This window comes from Balaenoptera musculus, chromosome 4 (assembly GCF_009873245.2).
Source record: "Balaenoptera musculus isolate JJ_BM4_2016_0621 chromosome 4, mBalMus1.pri.v3, whole genome shotgun sequence".
NCBI classification, from domain to species: domain Eukaryota; kingdom Metazoa; phylum Chordata; class Mammalia; order Artiodactyla; family Balaenopteridae; genus Balaenoptera; species Balaenoptera musculus.
In genome coordinates, this window is record NC_045788.1 from 131781382 (window position 1) to 131809015 (window position 27634).

General features: G+C 37.7%; 2 protein-coding genes across 2 annotated transcripts in view; both read right to left on the reverse strand.

Annotated features, from left to right (window-relative positions):
- LOC118894077 overlaps nucleotides 1-345 on the reverse strand; it is a 105157-nt gene extending 104812 nt beyond the window's left edge. Inside the window, exon 1 of the mRNA XM_036849725.1 lies at nucleotides 323-345. Coding sequence (XP_036705620.1) covers nucleotides 323-345 — 23 coding nt within the window. The remainder of the gene's footprint in view (nucleotides 1-322) is intronic.
- The window catches only part of SCAF4 (SR-related CTD associated factor 4), a 58894-nt gene continuing 31351 nt past the window's right edge, over nucleotides 92-27634 (reverse strand). The window contains 14 exon segments of the mRNA XM_036849726.1: nucleotides 92-3477; nucleotides 17654-17845; nucleotides 18002-18088; nucleotides 18178-18343; nucleotides 18810-18816; nucleotides 19692-19845; nucleotides 21390-21546; nucleotides 22398-22511; nucleotides 22963-23063; nucleotides 24000-24190; nucleotides 24864-24949; nucleotides 25479-25643; nucleotides 27443-27534; nucleotides 27537-27550. Of these exon segments, the coding sequence (XP_036705621.1) occupies nucleotides 2552-3477; nucleotides 17654-17845; nucleotides 18002-18088; nucleotides 18178-18343; nucleotides 18810-18816; nucleotides 19692-19845; nucleotides 21390-21546; nucleotides 22398-22511; nucleotides 22963-23063; nucleotides 24000-24190; nucleotides 24864-24949; nucleotides 25479-25643; nucleotides 27443-27534; nucleotides 27537-27550 (2452 nt within the window). The 3' untranslated portion in view covers nucleotides 92-2551.

Below are 27634 nucleotides of genomic sequence, written 5' to 3' on the forward strand. Positions count from 1 at the left end.
CTCCTACACGGAACTTGAATGGAACAGATTTAGTAATATGTTGACAGGTATTAACTATTTCATAGAGCTCTTTTTTGAAAGTGTTTGTTTTAACTGAGATCAAAATGTTTAAAATTTTAGCAACTGGTACATTTAGCTAAGACTAAGCTGAACTTTAATCTCAGACAAATAGGCTATCCTTTGTTAGCTTTAGGGAAATTAAAGTGGTACCTTTATTTTAAAAAGTAGATGTTATGGTTGAAGAGAGCCCTCTGATAACTTTCAGTGAAATTGTGAATGGCAAGTTAGTTAGAGCCTCAGGTAGCTGAGAAGACTTACCTACCTGTCAAATAGCGCATACTCCATTTTTGTAGAACCGTGAACTTTTAGTTTATAATAAAAAAGTAGAGGTTGGCACAATCTGCTTTCAGATAAGCTCCTTAAAGAAATCATTATGCCACTGTAAGGTGGAAGCAAAGAAATGTTTGATTGTGGGTTCTGACTGTTTGTTTAAATACAAGAACTGACACACGCAGTTAGTGAATTCAAGTCTTTCTCTTAATGGAAATATGTACCTGTAAGAGAATGCTTTTAAGTGAACTGTTAATCTAACTCAGGTTTGACTGTGGGTTATAGTTGTTTATGAATTGAAAATTATGGAATATTACTTCTGATAGAGAAGCCAGGTAAGCAACAGTTTTGGTTGGTCATAACTCACATGATGGACTTTATCAAGTGAAGATCACTTAGGAGAGGAAAAGCTAATTTAGAGTAAGAATTTGTAGTGTTTGTTTTCAAAGTTTGAAATTGGTGATAACAGAATGCTCACAATAATGGTTACAACTACCATCAGGTAGGGGATTTAAAAACAAACACTAACAGATTTCATAATGTACAGTTTTGTTACATAAATGGGATAAGACTCAAATACAGGACTTGCTTGTGTCCTTTAAAGCCTCAAGTGTAATTACTACCACTTGGTACTTTTGGGGTTTTGTCATGTGCAAATAGGGTGACCTTAATACTTTCAATTGGGAATACAGGGCTGCGAGTCCTTGAAATCTGAACACTAATCAATCAGGTGTATATTTATTTCCAAAAGCAGTTTCAGCTGGGACTTTTAAACTTCTCAGTGGGCCAACATAAAACTGAGGATAAATTTTATAACTCAAGTCTGCATATATGAAACTGGATTTTCTCTTACTTTCCAAAGGCAGGGACTCAAGAACATTGCCCTAGATGATAAATACATTTTCCCCCATCAAAACAAAGGTCTTGCTGCAGAAAACTCAAAACCAAAGTAATAAAGCAGCTTCGCCTGGGGATGAGGGTAAAGAAAAAAATCTGTTCCGCACACTGAAACTAGGACAGTTTAAAAATATGATTTAAGAAGAAAAAAAGCTTCAAGGCCGTAAATACTTGGATTATGTTAACGGTCTTTTCCTTGGCACTAGATAAGCAGCTTTATGTAACTGCTTTTCTGTACTATTTTAGGTATAGGTTTGATTTGGCTTTGGATGTCTTCATGTAATAGCTCTTGGATAACCTACAACTATTTTTCCTAGTTAACCCAACAATTTTAAGGAAAAGAGAGAAAGTACTTTTTGTAAGTGGCAAAAAGTTCAGTTTACCTCTGCCTAGCAGGGGACTTTAAAAAATGGTAAAGAAAGGCAACAGGCAAGGCTTGTAGAAACAATAGGTTGCATTTAAGTCCTTAAACAGATAAGACAAAAAGCTTTTAGGTTGCAAATACTAACCTTGATATTTCTTTCACCCTTTTGAAAAATGTAATGGGATGGTTAAGAAAAACACCCAACCTTCTAAATAAGTAATACCCAGGCAATCAGATAATTTATAGTACAACGGGTAATGCTGGGGTCCAGTTTTTCCCCCCAGCGAAAATATTTTTTTACAATTATTTAGGGCAACATTTACCACAAAGCCAATGGCAAAAAAAGACCTTGACTGAATTCCAAAAACAAGCTTTTCAGTTAACATTAAAACCATTAACCTTTGCCTTATGATTGAAATGCTAAAAATAAAAAATATTACAAATGAAGTGTTTGAGAATAACTACATAAAGATGTCTATTTCCATCAAATATACAAGTCTAATTTAGACTCCAACACAGTATTAACAGCTCAAACTTTGATGGTGAACAATCCTTTTCCACCTTAATGCAGTGTAGGAAGAATAGCACACATTAAAGTTTGTTACGAAAATAGAGTTTATTAAAAACATCCCTATTGTTTTTGAGGAGCTTTCACCGTTACCTTGTCTTAAATTAAAAAAAAAAAAATAGAGAGCACTTCTAATTACGATTTGTAAACTTTTTAAAGTCAAAACTTTTAAAAAGTTACAGCAAAAAGGGTAATATTTATTCATATTTTCAGTATTTTTTGTTATTTTGTGGCTATTTTTAAATAGAAGGGAAGCAATCAAATTGCTTACAATTCCCCACCAACTACCGCGGGGCTGTGATATAGCAGGAGCAAGTATAATACAGCATCTGTACACTTCAAGCTCTACACTCCAGGAAGTGTCACTGTCACATGTGGACAAATTCCAGTCTCTAACGAGGAGCCTCGGCTGCTGAGCCAGAATCCTTTTCAGGTTCAACGGATGAGGTAGCCTCGGCAGGTAACTCTTCGGAAGGTTTTACAACTGCAGACTCACACTCCCCCTTATCAAGTTCTGAAACAGTGTCTACATTTCCCACTTGACTAATGGGAGGTTCAGCGGTTTTGTTACCGCCTGCCCTGTCTGTCACCTCAGGCTTCTCCTTGCCTCGGTTTTCCTCCTTCTCTCTACGAGACTCTCTATCTCTAGAATCTCTCTCTCTGTCCCGATGCCCACTAGAGCGTCTATTCCTCTCTTCCAAGTCTCTGTGCCTGTCCCGGTCAGGGCTCCTTCTTCCCCACTCTCTCCTTTCACGATTACTATTCTCTCTATCATCATTACGGTTCCCATACCGTTCCCGGTCATTTTCCACCCTATTTCCAAAAGATCTTCTTCCAAACCTTTCTTGGTCTCTACCTGAAGTGAACTGCTGCCTGTTATCGTTTCTAAACGGCTGTGGCTGCGTCGGCGGCTGCGGCTGCGATGGCTGCGTCGGCGGCTGTTGCTGTGGCTGCGGTGCCGGCGGCGGCTGCTGCGGCGGCGGCTGCCTTCCGTCTCTGTCCTCGGGACCCCCTGGGCCTGGCCCTGGGCCCCCGAGCCCTGGCACTCCACCGGGCCGGACAAAGGGGCCATGGGGAGGAAAGGGACCTTTCATTCCATGAGGCGGCGGCATCCCAAAGCCCCCGGGGCCTGGTGGCGGACCTCTATGCATCATATGCGGAGGCATGGGACGAGGCGGCATCAGAGGAAAGCGTGGCAGGTGAGGTGGAGGCATTCCTGGCGGGCGCTGGAGTGGGATCAGGCCGGGTCGGGCACCAAGAAGACCAGTGGATGGGGCTTGGAGCCCAATTACAGGGCCAGGTGCAACTCCTTGAGTACCTGCAAGGCAATAAAAATTAAAGTGTAAATAAAATAACATAGAAGACAGCATATTCTGTTTTCAATTATTTCCTGTGGAGCTTGAAGCAAAATGAAATTCAACCCCAAACCTTCAAATCTCATACTGTTTGCCTGTCTACCTAGCAGAAAAACGTGAGGGCCCAGTAACAACCCAGGGCAAGCAGTCCTGGAGATACATACTATGTATACACATCTACCTAATATAGGTACAGGTCAAAATAAGCTGCAAAAAGAAATTGTTATATAGCAAATTTTGGAAAGAGTATGTCAGAATCTCCTTGTATAGCCTTGACTAATAGCTGTTTACCACTCAAGATACTTGAGAAACACATGTGCGCCGAGATAAAAGAACTGAACTAATGAGATAAAGAACTGAACTATTTGACCCAACTGAAGGTTATTTCAGGTGTACTCTTAGAAGAAAACTTCTTACTCTAAGTCTTAATTTGACTTTTTACTAGGAAAAAGTGGGATCAGTGACCCAGAATATCCAGTGAAGAGGGAGGTTTCTTTGATTCTGTATCATTAAAATGCTTTGTGCAGTTATCATGCAGTAAGCATTACTTTAATGTTTATAAAGATCCATACACAAACGTAGAGTTTATTTTTACAAGTCCCTCTTCAAAGCACGGCATAACGTGTAAACTGCTATGCCGAAATGACTGCTGAACAATGCGGAGTGCTCAGCCCGTCACCTTCTATTCACTTTCCCAAAGGTGGCAAAACTGATAAAGTTAGTGCTGCTGCTGAAAGTGACAATGACTTTCTTTATTTCCCATTTCCAGGAGGGTTTGCTTATGCTTTAAGAGTCAAGCAAATTCAACCCATCATTTATAATAACATGGAAAAGGAGGATCTGTGTGGTTCACAACTTAAGTAACAGGTATCATGGTCTCTCTCAATTTATTTCTCTGCAAATATAAACATCACAAGGCAAATACTATGACCAACAAGTTATTCTAATAAAGGAAAATGTTCCAGATATTGTCAGAATGTGCCATTTACCCATGTACTGCAGAAATGCCTTTGAGCAAGTTGTGGGTTATGACCATCAACTGGCAATGGTGAGAAAAATGCTTGCGTGACACTGACAGAAAACCCACCAGAGAGCAAACCCAATACTTCTTCATCTTTTTGTCCCCAGCATCATATTATTTTATGTTTACAGTTTCAATCACTTCCACTCACTTCAGCAAACATTTAACAAGTCCTATTTGCTCCTAGATTTTCTGCATAAACAATTAATACTAATATGATAGACAAGAATTTCTACTTCAGTTTTTGTTCCTCAGGACATATGGTCCAATACTATTCTGTCAGACTTAGGCACTAAATAGAGTAGACGGGAAAATGTATGTGTATCAGTTTATAACTCTTAACATGAAGACTCACCGCTTTGGTACTTAAAGAGAGTACTTTCTTTTAAATGCTTCAAGAGAAATACATTCAGTGAAAAGGATCTCACAGAGGAGCAACCTTGGACACATGCCTCAGAAATGGGGAAAATAATATCTGCCTCTTGTTGAGATTAAATGGGATAAAGTACATAAGCATGAGCTCAGAGCTTGGCACACAGTTAAGTGCTGAAATTATTATTCTACACATCTATTTTGACAGATGATAAGTATCCTAACACTAAATATTTCACTTTGCAAAAAACACAACAGTTTTCTTTTCTGATCATTGAGATCTTACTGGCCTCTCCTGGTCCCCCAATATCCACCACTGTTTAGAGTCAAGCAGTTTGGTAACTGGGAAAAAATTATGCTTCCATATGTCAGGCCTAAAGTTGAGAAATGCTAATTACCATAGTGAAAAGCCAGAAATGATGAATTGGATGAAAAGGCAAAGACCCCACAGACTCTTTACACTCTCCTTAGGAAATCCCAGACAATGAACATATTACAGAGCTTATACTATTATCTCAGACTGATATAAAATTCATGGCAAACTAACATCCTTCATATCATTTAGTGAACATATATTGAGTACATACCATACAGGGGACAACAAGGCACCTAAGATATGTCCTTGCTCCCACTTTTGAAAGAAATCTTAGAGCCGCAACATTTGTGGACTTCAACTCAAAACAAGCAACGTAAAATGTGCGCACCCATGTACAGCCTCCTTCAGTAGAGTCATCATATAGAGAAGCACTTCAACAAATCAAACTTTACTTTCCCACCAGCTTTACTCAAGGATGAAAACGGTAAATGTTTACTGTTAATGACTTGCTGTGGCACATTCCAGTGCCTAACTACATGCTCAAGGGGCCAAAAGCAAGTTTTTAAATAACACTAGAAAAATGGGGGAGGGGTTCAAAGCATCTTATTGCAACAAAAGCATTAAGCTCAGATGAACCTTTAAGAGGAAACAGACCTCTGCAGGACAACGGGAAGGCCCTATTCCTGACTTCCCCATAATGATGGCTTCCTCAGCTAGCAATCTGACAGCTGCCAAAGGAAGCAAGGCCAACCACAATCTTGCACGGAAGACAGCAAACGGGCAATGATCCTTTATAAAGTATAAACCGATCTCTATCAGCACATCTCTAAGTTTTTTTATAACATGCATTTGAGGGTACATACAGGTTGATTTAACAGGGTTAGCTTTTACAGTACCCATATATTTAAAACTCCTACAAAGCACATTTTTTTATAAAGAGAAAAACATAGCCTAATTCATCTATTCCATATATGTGGATATTTATATGTGGGATTTACTTAAAATATCATTCACTCAAATTCTTTCCCTCTTTTGTAAATAAGCTCATTTCCTTTTAACCCTTTACGGACCAACAAAGTTTACAGATTCCCCCAACAGAATTCCCACGGCTCCAAATGTTGGCCTTCAGACCACAGAAGTGGTAGAATTAGGTATTTTTTTCTCATCTGTTGTTTTGCAGTGAACAAAAAAGTACTGCTTTTATAATAACAGTTATATTTAATTAAAAAATATGTCAGGTGGCATAAGCCCTTGGTAGGCATAAGAGCTGAATTTCATTTTTATTTTTATTAGGAAAGCTGTCATGATGCATATACCAATGGAATACACAGTGAGTTACCCAAGTCTAAAGGACATTCAAAGCAATTATTCATTTTATTTGGAAGTACGACGTGAAATACCTGACAAGTCTTCTAGAGTTACAAACTTAAAAAAATTCATTTACTCATACGTATGTTGAACATCTAAGCTTTACATTATGAACACATTTAACGTGCTGGGGATATAAAGATTAAAAAAAATAATAATCTTTTCCTTCAAACAGGACGTAACCTAGTAGAAACAGACAAATGTCAACTGCTATAGGAGGTGGCACACACTATTATGGTGACAAAGGTGGAACTGACAAAGTCAGTGTGTGTGAATCTGAGCAGGAGTCCCGGCGAATGTCTGAATTGGGTCCCAAAGGAAAGGGAGAACATTCAAGGCCAATGTAAGGAAGGACATTACTGGTTAAAGAGAACAGCGGCTTCTGGAAAGGCCTATTGTTATTAGCAAAGTGAAGCAGTAAAGTGTGTTGTTCTGAGAATTGCAACAGAATGTCTTTTTTTTTTTTTTTTTCAACTTTTTTTTTTTTTAATTAATTAATTTATTTTTGGCTGTGTTGGGTTTTCGTTTCTGTGAGGGCTTTCTCTAGTTGTGGCAAGTGGGGGCCACTCTTCATCGCGGTGCGCGGGCCTCTCACTCTCCCGGCCTCTCTTGTTGCGGAGCACAGGCTCCAGACGCGCAGGCTCAGCAGTTGTGGCTCACGGGCCCAGTTGCTCCGTGGCATGTGGGATCTTCCCAGACCAGGGCTCGAACCCGCGTCCCCTGCATTGGCAGGCAGACTCTCAACCACTGCGCCACCAGGGAAGCCCCAGAATGTCTTTTGATGAAAATCAAGGAGAGAAAAGCTGAGGTTTATTATTGAAGCAGCTAGAAAGAATCTGTATGAATACAGATTGCTACCAATTACAAAAGAAAAAAATGAGGTTTCTGAGGCTGAACAGTTAGGCCAGGGCAATCCAGGTCTTATAGGCCATGAAAAGGAACCTGGACTTTGATCTAGAGTGGTAGGAAAACCATGGAGGAATTTTTTAGCAGGGATGATCCTCATGTGCATTTCTGAAAGACCCCTCCAGCAAATAGTATACAGGAAAGCAAGGAGGCAGAGGACACTGAAGAGTAGTTAGGCTCTTACGCCAGGAATCTAGGGAAGAGAGGTGAGAGACAACTGAACGAGGTGCGAGAGACGAAGAACAGGTTTCAGCCCTTTAGTAGGCAGGACGGGCAGAATATAAGAGATGGAGGAACACAGCTCCCTGCTTCGAATGAGTGGGTGGACGAAGGCATCAACGCAACGCAGGAATTTGGAAAGAGAAAGCAATTTTTTGGAGACAGACAACAAATTTCACATGTTAATACTGAGAGTTGGAGGGGCCTAGGCTACACCTGGTGGAAAGGTGCTGAAGTGATTGATTAGATGTACAGAGCTCAGAAGAGCCATGGTGTTAACTTATCCAGAACATGGATGAAACAAAAAAGGGAAGAGTTCAGACCTGGGGAAACTCACACTATAGATAGAAGACTCCACATTTCCTATACAGCAAGATTTTAAGGCAGACGAAAAAAAGTGACAGCCCCAAATGTCTCTATTTAAATTCGAGAAGTGTAAAGAAATACACTGCAGTTTAAATAACCAAGGCTATTTCCTATGATGAATCAAAAAAATCCACTTTCACAATAAAAAGTAAAAATCAAGATTAAAGGGGAGGTGCCAGTGCTTTCTATAGCAAAGACGTTGGTAATTATGGGAAATAAAGAACAGGTATGTTAAAAGATTAAAGGGGTGGTGAAGGAAGGGAAGGCTGATATCATGACTGGAGACCAGTGTGGACCATGACATGTCAGGAGAATGTTAGTTGAACACTTTCATGGAGGATGTAAATTTAAGTTGGATCTTTCAAAAAAAAAAAAAAAAAAAGCAAGGATTTGCTATGTGAGAAACGAAAGGGAGAGCAGGAGGAAGGGCAGAGAGAACACCTGAAAAGGCAAATCAGTAGAAAAGGCGGTTCTTCTACCTCTTCTCCGCCCATCATCTGTCTTCCATTCTACCACAGCCAACGCCTCTAGAAGTCTGGACCTTTCATTACAAGTAACTTTATCACTTCTGAATTCTCATTTTCAAGTACCCCACTCTCTGACCCTCTTTCCCAGAACAACCTTCAATCCCACTAGGATCACGTCCCCAGTGCCCTTCACGTCTTTACTTTCCTCCTTACCTGTCTCGGAGTCCATGGTTCTCCCTTACCATGTTGCCTGGAAAAACCTCAACACTGGTTTTAAATGCAACTCTTCTACCTAACCTGCACCTGAATATGGCTGGGCACCACCTCCAACATGCTGACTGGTCTCATTTTATTTATAACTACAACCACAAGTGCTCCCTTAATCCTGGCCAGCAATTCTAATTTCCCTACTCAATTCACATTCTTATGTTTCTAGATATCTATTTCACATGTTCCTGTTTCTCCTTAATCCTATCTATTCTTAGCTGGTTTTATATAGCTTCTGGGAGGTAAAGTTCACATAGCCTACAATTCACCCACATAAAGGGTGTAATTCAATGTTTTTTTAATATATTTAGAGTTGGGCAACCATCGAAATAAATTTTAGAACATTTTCATCACCTCAAAAGAAACCCTGTATCCATTAACCATCATTTCCTGTTTCCCCCCAACTCCACCCCAACCCCCAGGCAACCATACATTTTATTTTCTGTCTCTATGGACTTGCCTATTCTGGACATTTCATAAATGTGGAATCATACAATATGTGACCCTTTGTGACTGGCTTCTTTCACTTAGTGTATCTTTGCAAGGCCCATCTGTATTGTAGCATGTATAAGTACTTCATTTCTTTTCATTATCAAGTATTGTTAAATGGAAATACCACGTTTTATTTATCCTAGTTGGTATATTTTAAAAAAGAGGCATTTAGAAAGGCTTGTTAATCCACCTACCTACCACCAAATCTACCGATTTACCTGCACCTGTATCCGTACTACTCTGTGAACATCTGTGCCCCACGTTCAAACTCTGAATCCATACCCTCACCTACGTAAGAGTATCAACCTAGCAAATATCTCCTCTTTCTTGCAACAAAAATTTCCCCTCTACTGGGTTTAATAATGAACATGCTAGAGTTTTTAGAAATAAACACGGAAGAACTGTCCTCACATTATATCTCCCTTCAGCTCACCCCCGTTTTACTGTTCCCCTATATAGCACATCTCCTCAGAGATGTCCAAAATCATTGTATCCATTTCTTGTATCTCTCATTCTCTCCTGGCCCTATCTATATATACTTACATAGGCTTTTGAACCCGTCACTCCAATAAAACCACATTTCTCAAGGTCATCCAGAAGCCTTCATTTTGATAAATCCCGTTGGCAAGTCTCAGCACTCTTCTTTGGCCCAAAAATGGCATCTGATAGTTGATCTCTCCCTCCTTCCTAGGAACTTTCTTTACTGGGCTTCCAGAATACCTTCCTCTACTTTTGTTTCCTAGCCCTCTAGCTGCACCTTCTCAGTATCCTTTGCTGGATGGAACAGTAGAGGACAGTGGTTAAAAAGCACAGGTGTTGGAATAAGGGTACCTTGAATTCTAGGTGCTGCCACATGGAGCTGTGACCTTGGGCAGGTTCACTTATCTCTTTATGCCTCTGATTCCCCATCTACAAATGGGGATAACTGTGTTGACTTCAAAGAACTGTAAGGCTTAACTGATTGATATATATACAAACTCCTTGGAAGAGTTCCCATCATGTCTTAGTCCTCCGTTTCATATTTTCAACTGCTAAATGCTGACGTTTTCCTGGGCTCATCCCTCTCACTACATTCCCTCCCTAGGTAATCTCACAGACTCTGGTGGCTGTAAATATTATTTATATTTGATGATTACACCAGAATTTACATCTTTAGACTTTATTTACCAGTTGTTTAGCTGTCACCTGCACCTGAATTGTCAAAGTTAAAACATCCAACATTTATCTGACATCCTCATCCTAAACCCACTCCTCTTTGAGATTTGCCATCTGAGGAATGGCAATTACACTCAACTAAATTGCTCAGGTCAAAACCATAGTCGTTCTTGACTCCGTTCTCTCACATATATATAAGGCCATTCTGAAGGCTGTATCTCAAATAAGTTCAGACTCCAAATGCTTGTTACCTCTGCTGTTGCCATCCTAGTGCAAGCTGTTAGCCCTCTAATCTCATCTACTCCAATGGCATCCAACAGTCTCCTCTTTCCACCCTTACCAACTCCTATAGTTTGCTTTCTACAGAACAGCCATCCTTAATCCTTTGAAAATGGAAACCAGATTTAAAGTGTTTAAATCTGTACTTGTTGTTGTACACTCTGACTGGCCCCTGACGACCACTCTGAACTCATCACCTGCGGCTCTTCCTTGTGATCACACTGCTCAACCCTAACAGCCCACTGTAGTCCCTCCAACAAGCCAAGTTTGTTCTCAGTCCAAGCTCCCCTTCTGTTCTCCTCTCTAAACGAGATGTTTTCCCTGTGTCTATATGGCTCTTTCCTCTATTATTTCTCTGTATTTAACTCCTTAGAAGCCTTCCTTGGGCCATCCTATTTAAGAGTACATCTCACACGACATTCCTCCAATCCCGTTCTCTGCTTTACTCTCTTCATAGGAATAGCTTCATGTGAAATTATTACTATCTAAGTCCCCCCTAGAATGTAAGCTCCAGGAAGACAGGCCTTGTCTTGTCATTCAGGGATCCTCTAGTACCCAGAAGGGTGCCTGGCACACAGTAGGTACTGGAAGTAAACACATGTTGAACGTATGAATGAATGAATGGTGGTGGCGTAAGGGATGACTAAACTCATAACAAGATACCTCTCAGGGGCAAAAGCATGGCTACAAGGTCCAGGTCTCTCCCCAGGGCGGGTGAGTCTCTTTCCATTGTAAACCTATGAATATCTGAAATTTGAGAAAAGCTGCAACGTTCTTTCACAACCTCCTTTTCCGCTCCTAGTCGCAGTTCCACCTTTTCTTGATTCCAAACGAATGAAGGTCACTGTGGCATTGTGCATGGACCTAACTCAAAATTTGTTCATACAAGGAAAAAGATATACCAGCCACTCTTACCTCATCTCTCCCACCAATGCCCTGAGAGCCCCAAGGCATATATATATATATATATATATATATATATATATATATGTATTTGTTTAATCATTAAAAGTGTTTTTTTTTTTAAACTACAAACCTTCAGAAAATTTAAATAACAGTACAACCCATACATGTATTTCCTTCACCTAGATTCACCAGTTAACAACATTTAGGCCCTAATTATTTTGAAAAGACTCCCAGGTGTTTCTTATAGGAGGCACTGTTGGGAGAAGGGGAGGATGGAAAAATGCGGAGCTAGTTTTCAAAGAATGAGAGAGAGCACATTTTAGATTGCATTACACATTACTATACCAAAAATAAATCGTTCTTAGAATGGTAGCAAGAGATTGCTAAAAGAAATTTGAGTTTTCAATAACATATAGCACAGGCAGACTAAGATGTGTATCTATTTTTAGCATGGGGTACATTATGTTTTGATAAAATCTAATACATGAAAACCATAATTTCAAATGAAGAATCAGAGACCACTGTCTCTTTAAAATGACGCCTTGGATTTTCTGCAAAATAACGTACAATAAGGTTTGGTCAATTTCCCTATAGCTCATTTAGAGTCTTTTTTTTAGAATTTGTTTGCATATGAATTGCTATTTTATTGTAACTGGCAAAGTATAACAGCTGTGACTTCGAGTTAAGACCTGTACTATTAGAGTCAAGAAGCTTGGGATATACTGGTAATCCATCACTGAATGAGATCATCCATAGGAAATTTTATTTTCAATGTTAGCTGGAAAAAATCTTACCTGAAATTCTTCACAGCATTATCTTTGTCTACCAAAAGCAATCTAGAGCCCAGAGTTTCTGCCCCTCCCACCTTCCTCAGGCCCAAAGAGATGTCAGAGATTTAAACTTAAGAGACTCTTTAGGCTGGAGTTCTGCAGCCTAGGAAGTGCAGAGAGAGATGGAGACAATGTGATAAGCAGCTTTCAAGTTTTCGTGCAAGACCTTCTCCATGTTTTGTTTGAAGTGCTTCGCCTTCTGAGAAAATATGGTGTGTATTCATGCATAAATTGATATCCAAGGTAAATATCTGCTGTGGATCGATCACTATTAAAACATTCATTGAACAATGTTATATACAAAGTTGAAGGCACTGTGATGAGTATTTGGGAAACATAGTGGAATAATATAATGCAATATCTAGAGTACCAATTCAAATATTTTAAAGTTTTCAAAGAACACTTTTATAGGATAAACAAACATCTGGTAGACCTCTCTGGGTTATAATTTAATATAACCAATATTATAACAAAGTCTACAATAAGGAAGAATATTAAAATGCAAAAAGTGTTTAAAAAATTAGGTGTTATCATTAAAAAAAACTTTTGAGAATTTTCTTCAGGTTTCCTTTGAATGTTATTCACACTAGTAGTTTGGTGCTCTAATGTTCTAATTTATAGTGTTAAAAATTACTAATTATAAAAGTATCAAAATTCTAGGCAGAAAAATCTAAAAGCTAAGTGAAATCAATCACAAGTCAAATATCAATTTTAAAGTACAGCTGACCCTTGAATAACACAGGTTTGAACTGTATGGACCCACTTATACACAGATTTTTTTTCCAGTAAATATATACTACACGATCCGTAGCTGGGTGAATCTGCAGACGTGGGACCTCGGATATGGAGGGCCAGCTATAAAGTTATGTTCGGAGTTCTGACTGCACGGGAGTTGGCGGCCCTCATCACCGCGTTGTTCAAGAGTCAAATGGAATTACAGAACTTGATAGTAAAATTATTCACCTTCAAGGCAGTCTTAAGGATCATAGATAGCTACTGCATAAAAGCAAACACGCCTGTTTAATTCACAAACCAATTCTGTCTACATAATTCTTGAAGTGTCCAAATTTTGGAACATCAAATGCCTATCAAGGCCAGGCAAGGATGTGTGAAAATCAAGCACGAAGTATACATCATACTACTGCCTAGCAAGTCAGCCTGTAGGCTACCAATCTGTGACTTTTGCTTTAAATATTTGGTAACAAATATTATCAATAAGAAGCAATCTTACACATACCCAATTCTTACTTATAAATTTTACCATCATCTATAGCAGTGTGACAAAACTGGAGAGAATCTCTGTATAATAATAATTAAGGAGTAAATGTATCTGGCAAGAGAAGAGACTTTAATTTTCCACAATAGGAATGAATCCGATTTAGCTTAATTTTCCTTGAAAGATATTATGGATATGCTGGTACCACAACAGAGATATGTAACACAAACAAACATTTTTTTGTGTATTTTTTTATTGTTTGGAACACCAAAGTAACCCAAATTTCACATTTACAATGAAATTTTAAATAAAAATATGCTGTACATTGTATTAGAGATACATGTTATACAAAAGTTTGGAAAAGTAAACACATACGCTTATACAGTAAAGAGAATGTACTGAATTGCTATCACCTTTAATACTCCTTCTCTCCTAAATGGTCAACAACTGTAAACTGTTTCCTTTAGCTTTTATGAAATGACCACTGCTCTAGCTATTTTGAAGTGTGAGGTACTAAGAACAGATTCCTTTAAAATCAAGTGATAATGAGTTATTATTGTGCATCGAATAGTTTTATGTTTTCAGATTATCAGTTACTAAAATAATCAAAATCTCTAAAAGATGGAGGTAGTTCTCTACAAATCTGGTAGCAAGGGCTACTTCAGCCCAATTCCAGAAACAGGTAGTCAGCACTCCCAAACTAACATCCACACTTAAGTCTGATCATTCAGAAAATTCTTAACACCAAGCCATCCTTAAAGCACCACACCACCTCCTTCATAACCAGGGCCTACAACAGAATTTTGGAAGATCTGTTTGTTGAAATGTTTTTTTGGCCCCTCTACTTTAAAAATATTATTGCCACATTTCAGAAATTAGGATCCAAGAACTAGTTAAGTCTCAAGGATACATTTAGCTTCCACTGTAAGAAAACAATTTGAGTATCATTAATAGGAAGAATACAGATACCATATTGTGCTATTTAAATGAAATGCCACTATGACTAACACACATTTTCTCAGTAAGCCAACTGATGGAACTTTAATACATGTGAACTTATCTCTTGGTCTAATATATCATGAAATATCTGAGGCAACCATGCCAAGATACATACTTCCCTAAAAAGGCTGCTTCCTCTGCTGACAATTAGAACAGTTTAAAATAAATCACAAGTTAAGTAATATAATTTTAGAATTTCCAGTACTGTTCTCTAGGTATGCTAAATATCATCTATGACATTCCTTACCTGTAATAAGCACCCACCACTCACTGAATGCCTACTCTGTGGCAGGCCCCATGTCAGTTGTTTATATATGTTAGTCCAACTGAATGATCACAACACCCCGGTGTGACATTTCATTCCTTTTCTCACAGTTGAAGAAACAAGTTTAGTATCACCTTCTAGGCTTAAAGTTTTCTGTATAGTATAACATTGCTTTTTATTATCATAAGAGAAAACATTAGAGCACCAAGAGAAAACTTGAAAGCATCTTAGTTCTAGTATTCTGTTACTTGGTTAACATCAACAATATTCAACCTATTTACTGATCCTTTAGTGCTACAATATTGCATGTAATTACTATATTCCTTTATCAAAATGATGGAATTGTGATTAGCCTTTTGGTTAAATCCTCCTTTATTTGCATATACACTAAAAAGTCTCATTTCTATAAAAGGTCAAATTCATGGGATATTCTTTTCAAGATTTCTTATTGAAGGAAAATGGAAGGCTCTCTTTCTCAGGATTCAACTAAACTACTGCAGTTTAGTTAAAAGTGCCTATTTTAACAAAACAGTTTTCATTTTTATGTTATGTCATATTTTAACCTTTCCAGATCTGGAACAGCCTTCAATTTCTATATTTGCTTTAAAAGTTACAAAGATCATCATCAGAGGTGAAGTATAAACAATCCTACACTGAAAACCATCCATCCATCCGCTTACATAATAATGTTCCTCTCTCATGGAGCTTCCATTCTTGGGGGTGGGAGGAGATGGACATCCAAACAGGTATGTTAGATAATGATAAATGCTAAGAAATTTAATTATTTTTCTAGCAGTGACTAGCTTACTAAGTTTATTTTTCATGCTCACCAACTTTTGATTTGTGTTTTATTTTGTTTCACATGTTGGCTGAGAGTTTAAATTATACATTTCAGTAGTGATAAGAAATAAAGGGCAGAGTTTCCAAGACCTAAATGTTAAATAAAAGGCAGGTAATTTATTCTTTTTTTTTTTGGGGCTGAGCCGTGTGGCTTGTGGGATCTGTTTCCCGACCAGGGACTGAACCCGGGCCACAGCAGTGAAAGCCCAGAATCCTAACCACTAGGCCACCAGGGAACTCCCTGGGTTATTTATTCTTAAAGGTTGTTCGTAAGTAGCGGTTATTAAAGTCTTGGAGATGAAATCTTTTCATTCATTCAGTGAATTTACTAAGACCAGAAAAAAACCACAAATGCATGAAATTCTGTAAACAGTCTCAGATGGCCTAATACCCATGGATACCAGAGTAGGAAACTTCATTTCAAAGAGAATTCACAATCAGGGGCATGCGTGTGGGGTAGAGGAAAGAGGTTGATCAGAAAATTCTACCCAACTTAGATTCTGTGATTCTTGTGTAACCATCTTATTACAAATATGGGGGGGGGGGAGAAGCATAACAAAACTGAGATCCAAAGATATTAAGGTTTCCTGGCTACCAGTTCACTGTTCCCACTGTTCCTTCTACTATGACTTCCATTAGGGCATAGACCTCTTAAGCAACTTCCCTATTAAACATATCATTTTCCATCATTATGAGGACTACTGCTACATTACTTGTGACAAATTTTAACCCTAAATCCTCTTTTACCATTACCCAGTCTGTGTACTAAAAGAAATAAAAATCAAGTTTATTATCAGCCTAAACTCAGTCTTGGAGAGGGCAGAAGACAGCATGCCATGTAAAAACAAATTGATTTTTATTATAAATGTAGTACATGCAACAAAGTGAAAATTTCCAACAGTACTGAAAGCTGTAGGTGAAAAGTAAAAGTCCTACATCACAAACCAATGTCCCACAGTCCTACATCCCAGAAGTAACCAATATGCTCTTTCCTTAAAAAAACTAAGATTATGAAAGCGAACATTTGCACACACATACCTCTGAAAAATACAATGGGCTCACAGGACTAGAATATTCTAACACTAAGGATGAATTAACTACCCATTAGGAGAATCAAGTGTTAATTATATTTGGCAATACCACTTCAAATACAACAATTTATTAATTGTTATAGGATGGTCACTATAACAAGTATATGACATATTCACTTATAATTCAAGCAAGCAAGGGTAAGGCCTCTTAAAGATGTAAACAATCTAAACCACACTTCCATGGATCACAGAAGTAGAGTTGTGGGTAAAGAATACAACAGATGAACTCTTGCAGGAGAAAAGTGAGGGGTCAGTGGAAAAAGCATTGCCTCAGGCTGTGCAACTGTCACTCAGGTAACAAAGCCATTTTATTGCAATGTATCAAAGATAATTTCTTTGCTAGCCCACAGAGAATGCTACCAAAGTCCAGGGATTTTAAATGTATAAAAATTAATCCAGACAGGAAAAAACCCCACATTGTTAAAGAAATGCTCTCTCTTATAAAGCTGCGATGTTTGGGGTTTTGTTAATCATGGACTATGTACCAACTCCTTTTTACAGAGATTAGTTTAATCACTTTGCTATACCAAATTAAGATGTGCAAATCCAAACTTTTATTCAAGACAGACAAACAAACATGATTTCATTTTTGAGGCTGTCTCTTGAGCATATTCTTGGTAAAGACTAAAGTACACATATTTAAGAGAAAGATCTTCCTCAAAGAAAAATAGCCTCAGAGAACATTTTACCAAAATTAGCATTGTTTATATAAAAAGCCTAACTTGGGCAGGGGAAAGAAAACTAATGATAAAAAACTTAACTACCAAGAAGTGAAACAGGCTGGGTTACAGGAGGGGTGGGCAGATTCGTGGGTGCAGCAGGTGGCACAGCAGAACCATACATTTTCACACTGTCACCAGACTCGGCGTTTCCTCTAGCCCCAGACACCACTGTTGGAATGGGATTTCCAATAGATAAGTCTTTTGTAGTGTCTTCATTTATACCAGCGATAGTAGCTAAGGAATATAATTACATCAACATGTGAAGCTGAATAAATAATTATCTCCCGGTCAACATTCTTTTGCCATACTATAGGTCCTATTACTGGTCCATTCTCCCTCCTACTCTCAATTCCAAGAGGACAAGTGAACACAAAGGAAAAACATGCTTACAGTTTGGGATGTTTATTGGTGGAGTGTGAGGAGGAGGAATGGATACTGGTGGAGTTATAGGAGGTGGGGGTCCAGGAGGAAGAAAACCTAGAATAAGAAAAATAATGTCAACTGAAGTTGTGTCACTTTATTTCAGGCTCTAAAAAAAGAATGTCTTCTCAAATAACTTAGTGTACCTGGTGGTAAATGCATTGGGTTGAATCCTGGGCGCAAAAATGGTGGAGGAGGTGGAGGAGGAGGAACACCAGGACCAAAGCCTGGAGGGGGAATTCCCAAAGGAGGCGTGAAGGTGGGTGGCTGGAGAGCACCAACCACAGGAGGTCCGGCTGAATGTGGTGGGACCTAGAGAGAAAGAACAGAAATGAAGCCACATACCTAGCCACCCTCCCCACCCACGTAGTGTGTAGGGACAAAGAAAATACCTTGTTGAAAAAAGAAAAAAGAAATCTCTAAATTGTGCTATTACGTGAATACACTTATTAGATAACAGGTGGTAATCTGCACTACCCCTAAACAATAGAAACCACATAGTTTCCCCTTTTTCTATTTGCCACACCGCGCGGCATGCGGGATCTTAGTTCCCGGACAGGGATAAAACCTGTGCCCCCTACAGTGGAAGCACAGAGTCTTAACCACTGGACACCAAGGATTATTCCCAAAAATCACATATTTACTCTCTACTTTATGACAGCAATTCACACTGTATTCACCAGCACCTATATTGGTGTTCTGCTAGAATATTATATATTAAAAAATGTCTCATGGTTAGGTCAATAAGTTTGAGAAATACAACTTTAAAAAAAGCTACCTGTAATCTGCACAGTGATCAAGATCACAGGTCCTTAGGGTCAAAGTGCCTGGCCCCCCCCCTTTCAAGTCGTTTTGTGACCCTGAGCAAGCTACTTACATTACACTCCCTAGACTTCAGTTTACTCATCTGTAAATGGAAAAGTGCCAACCTCACATAATTAATTGGGATTAAAGAGTCAATAAATATTAAGTGCTAGTGCCTGGCACTTTAATAAATACCAACATATGTTAGCTATTGTTAAAAAAAAAAAGAATAATCAATCTTAAGAGATCAGTCAGGTTTCTTTAAATGAGTGCTGACATTCGTTGAAATCTTATTTAGAACCTGCACTGGAAGGGCATATCCAAAAGGTCAGCTAAAGAGTGCCAATTTGGGAACTCCATTTATAAAATATCACAGGTAAGTATGTATCAAAGCATGTAATTTTCTCCTAACCACTAAGAAAAATAAAGAAGCTAGGCAACCCAGTTTTGTGATAGCTCAGATTTATCTGATTCAGTTTTATGTGAGAAATTGAGGACAGAAGGTATTGAAAGAAAAGAAAATCTAGTGGATCATACATAAAAGTATGGGTCAAGTATTTATATTTTTACCAACAATTACTTACTTCGCTCTTACAGGTAACAGAAGAAATCACCTCTCAGTCAAAAGGTTATGAGGTAAGACACTGATAATCTCGACAGATACAAGGCAATATGAAATTTACTCTGGTTTTTAAAAGCATTTATAAATAATAGGTCTGACATACCAACACACAAAAATTAATATGTACATCTATGCACTCAGTCTTGACTATGAATCTAGCATACATCTATAGTAAGATTTAGAAAGGTATCTTTTAGACACTTAAAAGTTTACCACTGCCCCCAATAGTCTTACCTGTGAGGTGGTAATGTTATAGGTGCAGGAACAGGAATAGGAGGGACAGGCACAGGTAAAGGCTTAGGTATGGGTGATACTGGTTCTGTGTGTGAGGTTCTGCCCCTCCATTTTGAGCACTTCATTTTCATGCTTTTGGGAATTCCCTTCCAATCTATGAGAGTTAAAGAAATTTAACAAAGCTTACATTTCAGCTTATAACTTTAAACACAGAAATGATTTTTAAAACGCTGATATTAAAATCAGAAAGCAGGACTTCTCTGGTGGCGCAGTGGTTAGGAATCCACCTGCCAATGCAGGGGACATGGGTTTGAGCCCTGGTCTGGTAAGATCCCACGTGCCACGGAGCAACTAAGCCCGTACGCCACAACTACTGAGCGTGTGCTCTAGAGCCCGTGAGCCACAACTACTGAAGCCCGCGTGCCTAGAGCCCGTGCTCTGCAACAAGAGAAGCCACCGCAATGAGAAGCCCGTGCACCACAACGAAGAGCAGCCCCTGCTTGCCAGAACTAGAGAAAAGCCCGCGCTCAGCAACGAAGACCCAACGCAGCCAAAAATAAATTAAGAAAACAAAAAAACCCCAAAAAACCAGAGCTTCTATTATTAAAGAAATGCCTATGCTAATCTCATAAACATTCATTATTTAAATTACAATAGCAAAACATGCAAAAAGAATGCTTACTTACGTGCCAGGCACAGTTCTAAGCTATATATATATTTATTTAATTCTCATAACCATCTATAAGTACCATCTATAAGTAGGTCCTACTATTATTATTCCCATTTCTCAAGAGATGAAAACAAAAGACAATTTGCCCAAAGTCACATGCCTAGTAGTGGCAGAGATGGGATTCAACCCAGGCATATTTGGCTCTAAAGTCTCTGTTCTTAACCACAGAAGTGTATTGTTTGGATTAAAGACCCTGGGAGGGAGAAGCAGGATTCTTTTTACCCTGGACCAAAGTCTCCCAGAATGCCTGGCACATAGTAGGTCCTCAATACCTGTCTGCCTGAACAGAAGCCTAGCCCGATCCTTAAGCGAAGGCATTACGCACCAAGGAGGGAGGAGGTGGTGTATGGGGAAAGTCCAGCACTGTTTCGCTGCCTTCTGGCTTCTCAAATCATCCCTCCTGATTGAAGTTGCCACCCTGTGCTCCTCTCGTCCTGCTATCTATCAGTCTTCAGGTCATGCCCCCACAAGCTGCCATTTTTCCCAATACAATTCCACTATCAACCTGGCATTTTTAATATTCAGCCTACAAATAACTGCACCTCCTTGTCTTACACATTTACTTTTGATGGCTTCTCTGGACATTTAAACATTTTCAAAGAAATTACTATGAAGCAGTGGATTTTACTAACAATGTTCAGTTTGAGACTCATTTGATCTGTTAGGTTTTTACAGTGAAAAATTCTACCTAAGATCCACTTAATACTATAATTAATAATTAAGCCCACAATCAGTAATTATTTGTGTCTGCATCTCTCCCACTAAATGCCAACTTGCGTAAGGGCAAGGACCACATTTGTCTTATTCACTGTTGTTTCCTCAGTTTATTATAATGGAGAGACTGGCACCCACATGGTGGGTATTTGAAAAATCTCAAAAATCAGATCCTAAGGCAAAGAATAAACATTTGTCACAGCACTACCAAGGAAACAGACGAATTGTTTTAAAAAAATTAAATACTGCTTTACCTGGATTAAGTGTATCACTGTCCAACATTCCTCCTTCACAAAAACTCTCCAGTTCTTCAGGCTTGACTTTGTCCCACGGAATATAAGTAACACCAAGTTCTACATCCCAATACTGCTTATAATCTGCCTTTATTCCTTTGTTTAAGGCCCAGGCAATCTATTTCACCATTTGTTAAAATATAAAAAGAAAGGAAGGGAGAAGAATGTCATAAACTGAGAGTTAACTGTTCTCACGATTTAATCGCTCAGACTTGGTCAGCAAGGGGAGCAATCTGGCCTGGCTATCCCTGGATCTCACTCAAAACTTTATTCGGTGCTAGGAAACTGGTTACCCTACCATCTCACTTTGTTTCTCCTAGGATGGAAATCTGACTGGCAATCACTTCCTTACTCTTCCAACCATCCACCACCCACCAAACCCAGGCAGCATAAAACTTAAGAGAATAGGAAAAAGTTTATCAGGGGACAGGCTGAAGTTCCCTGTACAACTCAGCATAAGAAAGGGGGGAGCACTTTTAAAAGTCTTGGGTACCTCGGATTACTCAACATCAGACAAAATCCTTTTGCGGTGCAATCCAAGGGGTAGAACATGGTATTATAACATTAAGGAAACACTGACTCTGGCCCCTCAGAGTAAGAATACCCATGTGCCTATATCTTTTCCTCTATCTTCAGTGAGTATTTTTCATAGTTCTAAGATGAGATGGCAAACTTTAAAATTAAAAATGTGAAAATACAAAATTTTCTGTATGACAAAATATTTTACAAAATGACATTACATTTAAAGCGTCAAGTAAATACCTTGATGAACTTACCTACCTTTAAAAAAAAGACAAAAATTCTACCATGCACCTAACATATAAAATTTTAACTCTTAGGAGATAACCTCTTTAAAAAAAGATGCATTTGTAATGTCCCAGTGTCCAAAATTACAGTTTTTTAAAAAAAGTCACATAATATTATATATTAAGTTTTAAAAGAAATGAATTATAAACTATAAAACAGTACCTTTATGGATTTCTGGTTCACTTTATAGTTTCCTCGGCTCAGTTTCTGCAGGGCACGGTAAGCATCTTGCCTATGAACCATAACAATATAGGCACAACCTCTGGGAGGAATCATCTGCTCCAAAAGATTTTAATATTATAAAATATAGTAACAACAAAATAAAAAAGCAACAAGATATAATACTAAGTAATCAGTCCCAACAAGCCCAACTCAAACCCCCTGCACCCTCCAGAGCCAGAGTTCTATAACTGGAGATTAAATGAATTTGTTAAATTGGTGGTTCCAGTTTGGTCTCAACTTCCAATTATCGACAAATCCACAGTTCCCCAAGCTTTGTTATATAAAGACTTTTTTAGAAAACCTTTTTAGAAAAAGGTTTTAGATTAAACTTGGTGATCCAAGAAATAGTAGTTAAATGCTAAACATGAACTCAGAACACCTGAACGCTAGCCACATCTTCTACAAACCTGGGCAAATTTTAACTTAGGTTTCAAGTCCTTAATTTCATAAAATAACATTTAATCACATCTATCTACTGTCATTAAGTAATTTAATAAATACTCACATTAATTGATTCAATTGGACCAAACTCTTCTAAGAGACTGGCAACATCCTGCTGAGTAGTCCTTTTGTCCAGCTGTCCCACCCAGAGTGTAGTACTACAAACTTAAAATAAAATTATAATCATAAAAATATACACATTCGAAAATGAATAGCACTGTACTTTACATGAAAAAAATCATTAAAGAAGATATGCATGAGTTACATTATGATACCACAAGTTTAAGTAGAAAACCCCATGTACATTTAAAAAATTCTACAAAATTGTGGTAGTACTTCCAGAAATGGAACCAGGATAGTGAAAGGTACACCTGTGAGTTGGTAAAAAAAACTGGTCTTTTTGAAGACACATCTGAAGATTTCATCTATGTAAACTAGAGCCAGAGAAGCAGTATTTTGCCCAAGATCGCCCTTGGCAAGTGAACACAAGAGCTAAGACTTGATCCCAACTATCTTGATCACCAACCAATTCAGTGCTTTTGTTCACAGCATGTAGCTGTTCCTTTCCAACTGTCGAGTGTGTATGATTTTTGTTTCATGTTGTGTCCTCGGTAATAAGCCTTGCAGAGTCAGAAGTTTTATACATGCCCTAGTTATACTATAAATTAAGATTTCATTAATAGCTACAGAGTTATATCAAGAATATGTCTAGCACATCTTATTAAACATATTCTAAACACATCATGAAATTCAGGAGATAATGTAAGCTAATTCATTCTGTAAATCATAAATCTTTATAAAAGAGGGCACTAGTTATTCTAGGGGGAAAAAAACCCCCACCTTTCCACCATGTGTAGGAGAACTAGTTAATGACTCTATTTCATACATTCGATTCAAGACACACTTCCTCATCGTTAGTTTGGTTCACTCCTCATTGCTGCTTTACAGCTGGCTTAATGTACAAAAGCAAATCCAAGGGTATATGCCAAAGCACAAACAAGTAAGACCTGATAAAGTGGTATTTTGCTAACGGTTATAAAACATTTTAAACTCATGACATGAAAAAAAATGCAGGAAATTTGAATATAAATGTTCACTTACCACTAGCAGTTTCTGGTTTGATTTGAGGAAGGCCTTTTTGTCGGCGCTCTCTTTCTTTTTCCCGATCCCTTCTTTCTTGGGATCGAGATCTAGGAGAATGTCGGCGTCTATCTCTGGACCGAGATCGAGAACGTCGATGACGAGACCTTCGAGTTCTAGAACCAGATCGAGATCGTCTCCTTTTTGGTGACCTAATATTTTCAGAACAAGGGAGAATGGATTAACACAAGGGATAAAAAAGAAAACGTAAGCCATGTGTTAATCTGAAAAAGAAAAAATACAACTAGGTAATTTAATGTTTGGGTACGTAAGAATTTGACAGCAGGGAATTCATTTTAAAGATTTTTAAGATGCTCAAAGTTAGAAAGCACATATATATTATAAATGAGATAAATAAGGATGCTAACTTATAAAAGTACCTCTCATCTTTGATACCTCTGGTACTATATTAAATGACATCTTTATAGTGAAGAAGCTAATGTCATCACCAAGATATACTGACTACTAGTCTCTATCTTCTCAGTAAAGTCTTTTCTGTAGGAATTAAAGCATGTAATCTGATTACAGTATTACTTATTCTCTTTCTACTTTTTTGGGTTGATAAATTGGTAAAGGAACTCTGAATACATAAATCTTATGATTCCATGTATATTTGTAAGTAGGCATTAAAGCAACTCAAAGGGAAAAAATGTGGGTTAAGATGACTTAGTTTTTTAAAATTAATACTTCTCCTACCCCCAATCCACACATGCATACAAACATACCAAGTGTTATTAGTCCTGGGCATCTGAAAACAATCCAACTTGATTTTAAATTCTGTCTCCTAAGACATACAGATTTGGATTAACATTTTCTATAAACTACCTGGATGCTGATCTAGATCTTGACTTTCTGTTATCGGACATGTGCCGCTTAACCTCTTGAATACAAGGTTGTTCTACTTCCATTTCCTTTAAAAAGAAAAACAAAACATAAACCCATCATTAAAAGAGAAAGTGGAAATTATAAATAGAAAAAAATGGGACAAAAGTCTAAAAAATGCTAAATTACAAATCTCTTGCCCTGAAAGTTCTCTTTTGGTTACTTGAGACCAAATTACTAGTTTAATAATGACTGGCCACGAGTGGGAAAAGTTTTTTTAATATGGTTTACAAGATTAGAAGAAATACTGATCTACTTCTGGAAATTATTTTGTAAAAGTTACATACTGTGTTTACCAACCATCACCTAAAGCAGTGAATTGGGCACTGTTTAAACATTCTACACTTTATCTCAATCCTCACAAACTGTATGGAAATTTGTAGTTATTATGTCCACTTTCCAAATGAAAAACTTAGGTCACAGAGAGGGAAAATTTGTGCCCAAAGTAATAGTCTTTCTTCATATTCAAAATGGAAGATAACAAGCCAACAGGCAGCAATCCACTTATAAATCAAGGGAACCATAAAGATAATCAACAATCTGAGAATGAAGTTTTACCTGATGTGCCTTTTGTGTAAGTGGTTCACTTTGTGCCTGAAAGGAAGTTTGGAAAGGCTGCTGCACGGGTGGAGTTGGAGGAATCACGGACTGAGCCATGGGAGGAAATGGAGGTGTAGGAAGAAGGCCAAATCCTGGCATCTGTCCATTAGGAGGAAGTGGAACCTTTTGTTTTTTAAAAAAATTGTATGAGCAGACTTTAAGTAATTAAAAAAAAAACCTTAGTTACTTTATATAAAACTAAAATATCTTCAATAAATTTTGATCAAGGAAAAACTGACAGGCAACCAATGACTGACAATTCCTATTGGTACAATCTTTATCCAAAGAATTGTTATATATCCAAGAATACAGGTTAAAAATCCTACAACTCATTTTAAAATTATGACTACATGATCTGGTTTTATAATTTAAAAACATAACTTCATTTATGTGAGGAAGCAATGTGACGGACTGAACTTAAACTCAGAGGTACTCTCTATCGCAAACTCTCTTCAACTTTAAAGGCAATTAAGTTTTGGGGGGAGGAAAAGTGGCTAGAAGCACTGACTTTCAGGTTTATTTTAAACATTTTACTCCATGGGGAGTTTCAACCAACATGCCTAGGGTTTGAGAACCAGTAATACATAATACTTAGGGTTCGATATTTAGGGTTTCAAATATCATAATAATGAGAGTATTATGCCACAGTGTAACAATTTTCTACATGTGACATTCCAACGCTAATAGAATTAAAAGTATAATTGTAATGTCATTATAGTATCACAAAATATCTTTCTAAATTATTAACTTTCAGTAATTGTTAAACATTAGGAAATAAGTTCATAGGTTTTCTTTGTATTTTAAACAGGCTTACAAAATATTTTTCAAACTTCATTCATCAGCAAGTCATTAAAATCACAATATCAATTTCATATGACCAAATACAGGCACATCTCAGATTCGATTCCAGGCCACTGTAATAAAGCGAATATCGCAATAAAGCAAGTCACATGAATTTTCTGGTTTTCCAGAGCATATAAAAGTTATGTTTACACTATACTGTAGTTTATTAAGTGTGCAATAGCATTATGTCTAAAAAAACCAACACATATACTTTAATTAAGAAACACTTTATTGCTAAAAAATGCTAACAATCATCTGACAACACATGGTTGCCACAAACCTTCAATTTGTAAAAAATGCAGGATTTGTGAAGAACAATAAAACAATGTATGCCTGTAAATAGAATGGACTGAACATGATACAGACAAGAAAATGAATATATTCTGAAGAGATTTCTTAGAACACTTTCTAAAGTAAGTCTATAAAGTAGTATTTCCCAAAGGCTGGTTGTACAACAGAATCGCCACACAACTAAAAATAAATAAATAAATATTCTCTAGATTGACTGTAGCACCAGAAGCCCAGGATTTCTATTTTTTCCTCCTTATCCCCATAATTTAGATGCATGGTCAAGTTTAGAAAACTCTGAATTAGAGGATTTACTAAAATAAACCCAATGAACAAACCTTTATTAACTTCCTTCAATTCTCCAGTATACTGTGCTCCTTTTACTGCAGATTTCAAACTATATTCCTGAATGTTGAAGAGCTGAAAGCCCTCTAAAGCACTGAATCACCCAACATTAAAAAAGAAAAAAGGAAAAAAAAGGTTTCTCACAAGGGAAAGAGCTGTATAACTAAACAGGCCAGTTTCCTGAAATAGAACCACAATCTCTCTCTAAACTATTTAAACAAAAATGCCTATTAAATTATTAGCATGTAATGTTTAGCATCTGTGTTTTAATTAAAGCAAAAAGCAACTCAAAATCAGTTACGTGCGCAACAGCTTTTACTGCAGCTATAGTACTATTTAGCCATGCACACAGCTAAGTAACAGTGGTCTGGGAAGTGCAACCCATATGCTCTAATGAATAGATCTTCAGTTATTAAAAACTCAGCTCTATAGAAAAATGCCTCTACTGATGGTTGCACTGGATCCTGCTGTATTGCCATCATTCGAGGTTGAAACTGATCCATGTTTTGGTGCTGGGTATATGCTGGTTGCTGCATGCATCTCCAGGAAATCCACTAAAAAAGATGAGTAGTCTTTTTACCCATTCGAAAACCACATGAATCTTAGCCACATTTATACTACAGAAACTTAAAGAATGC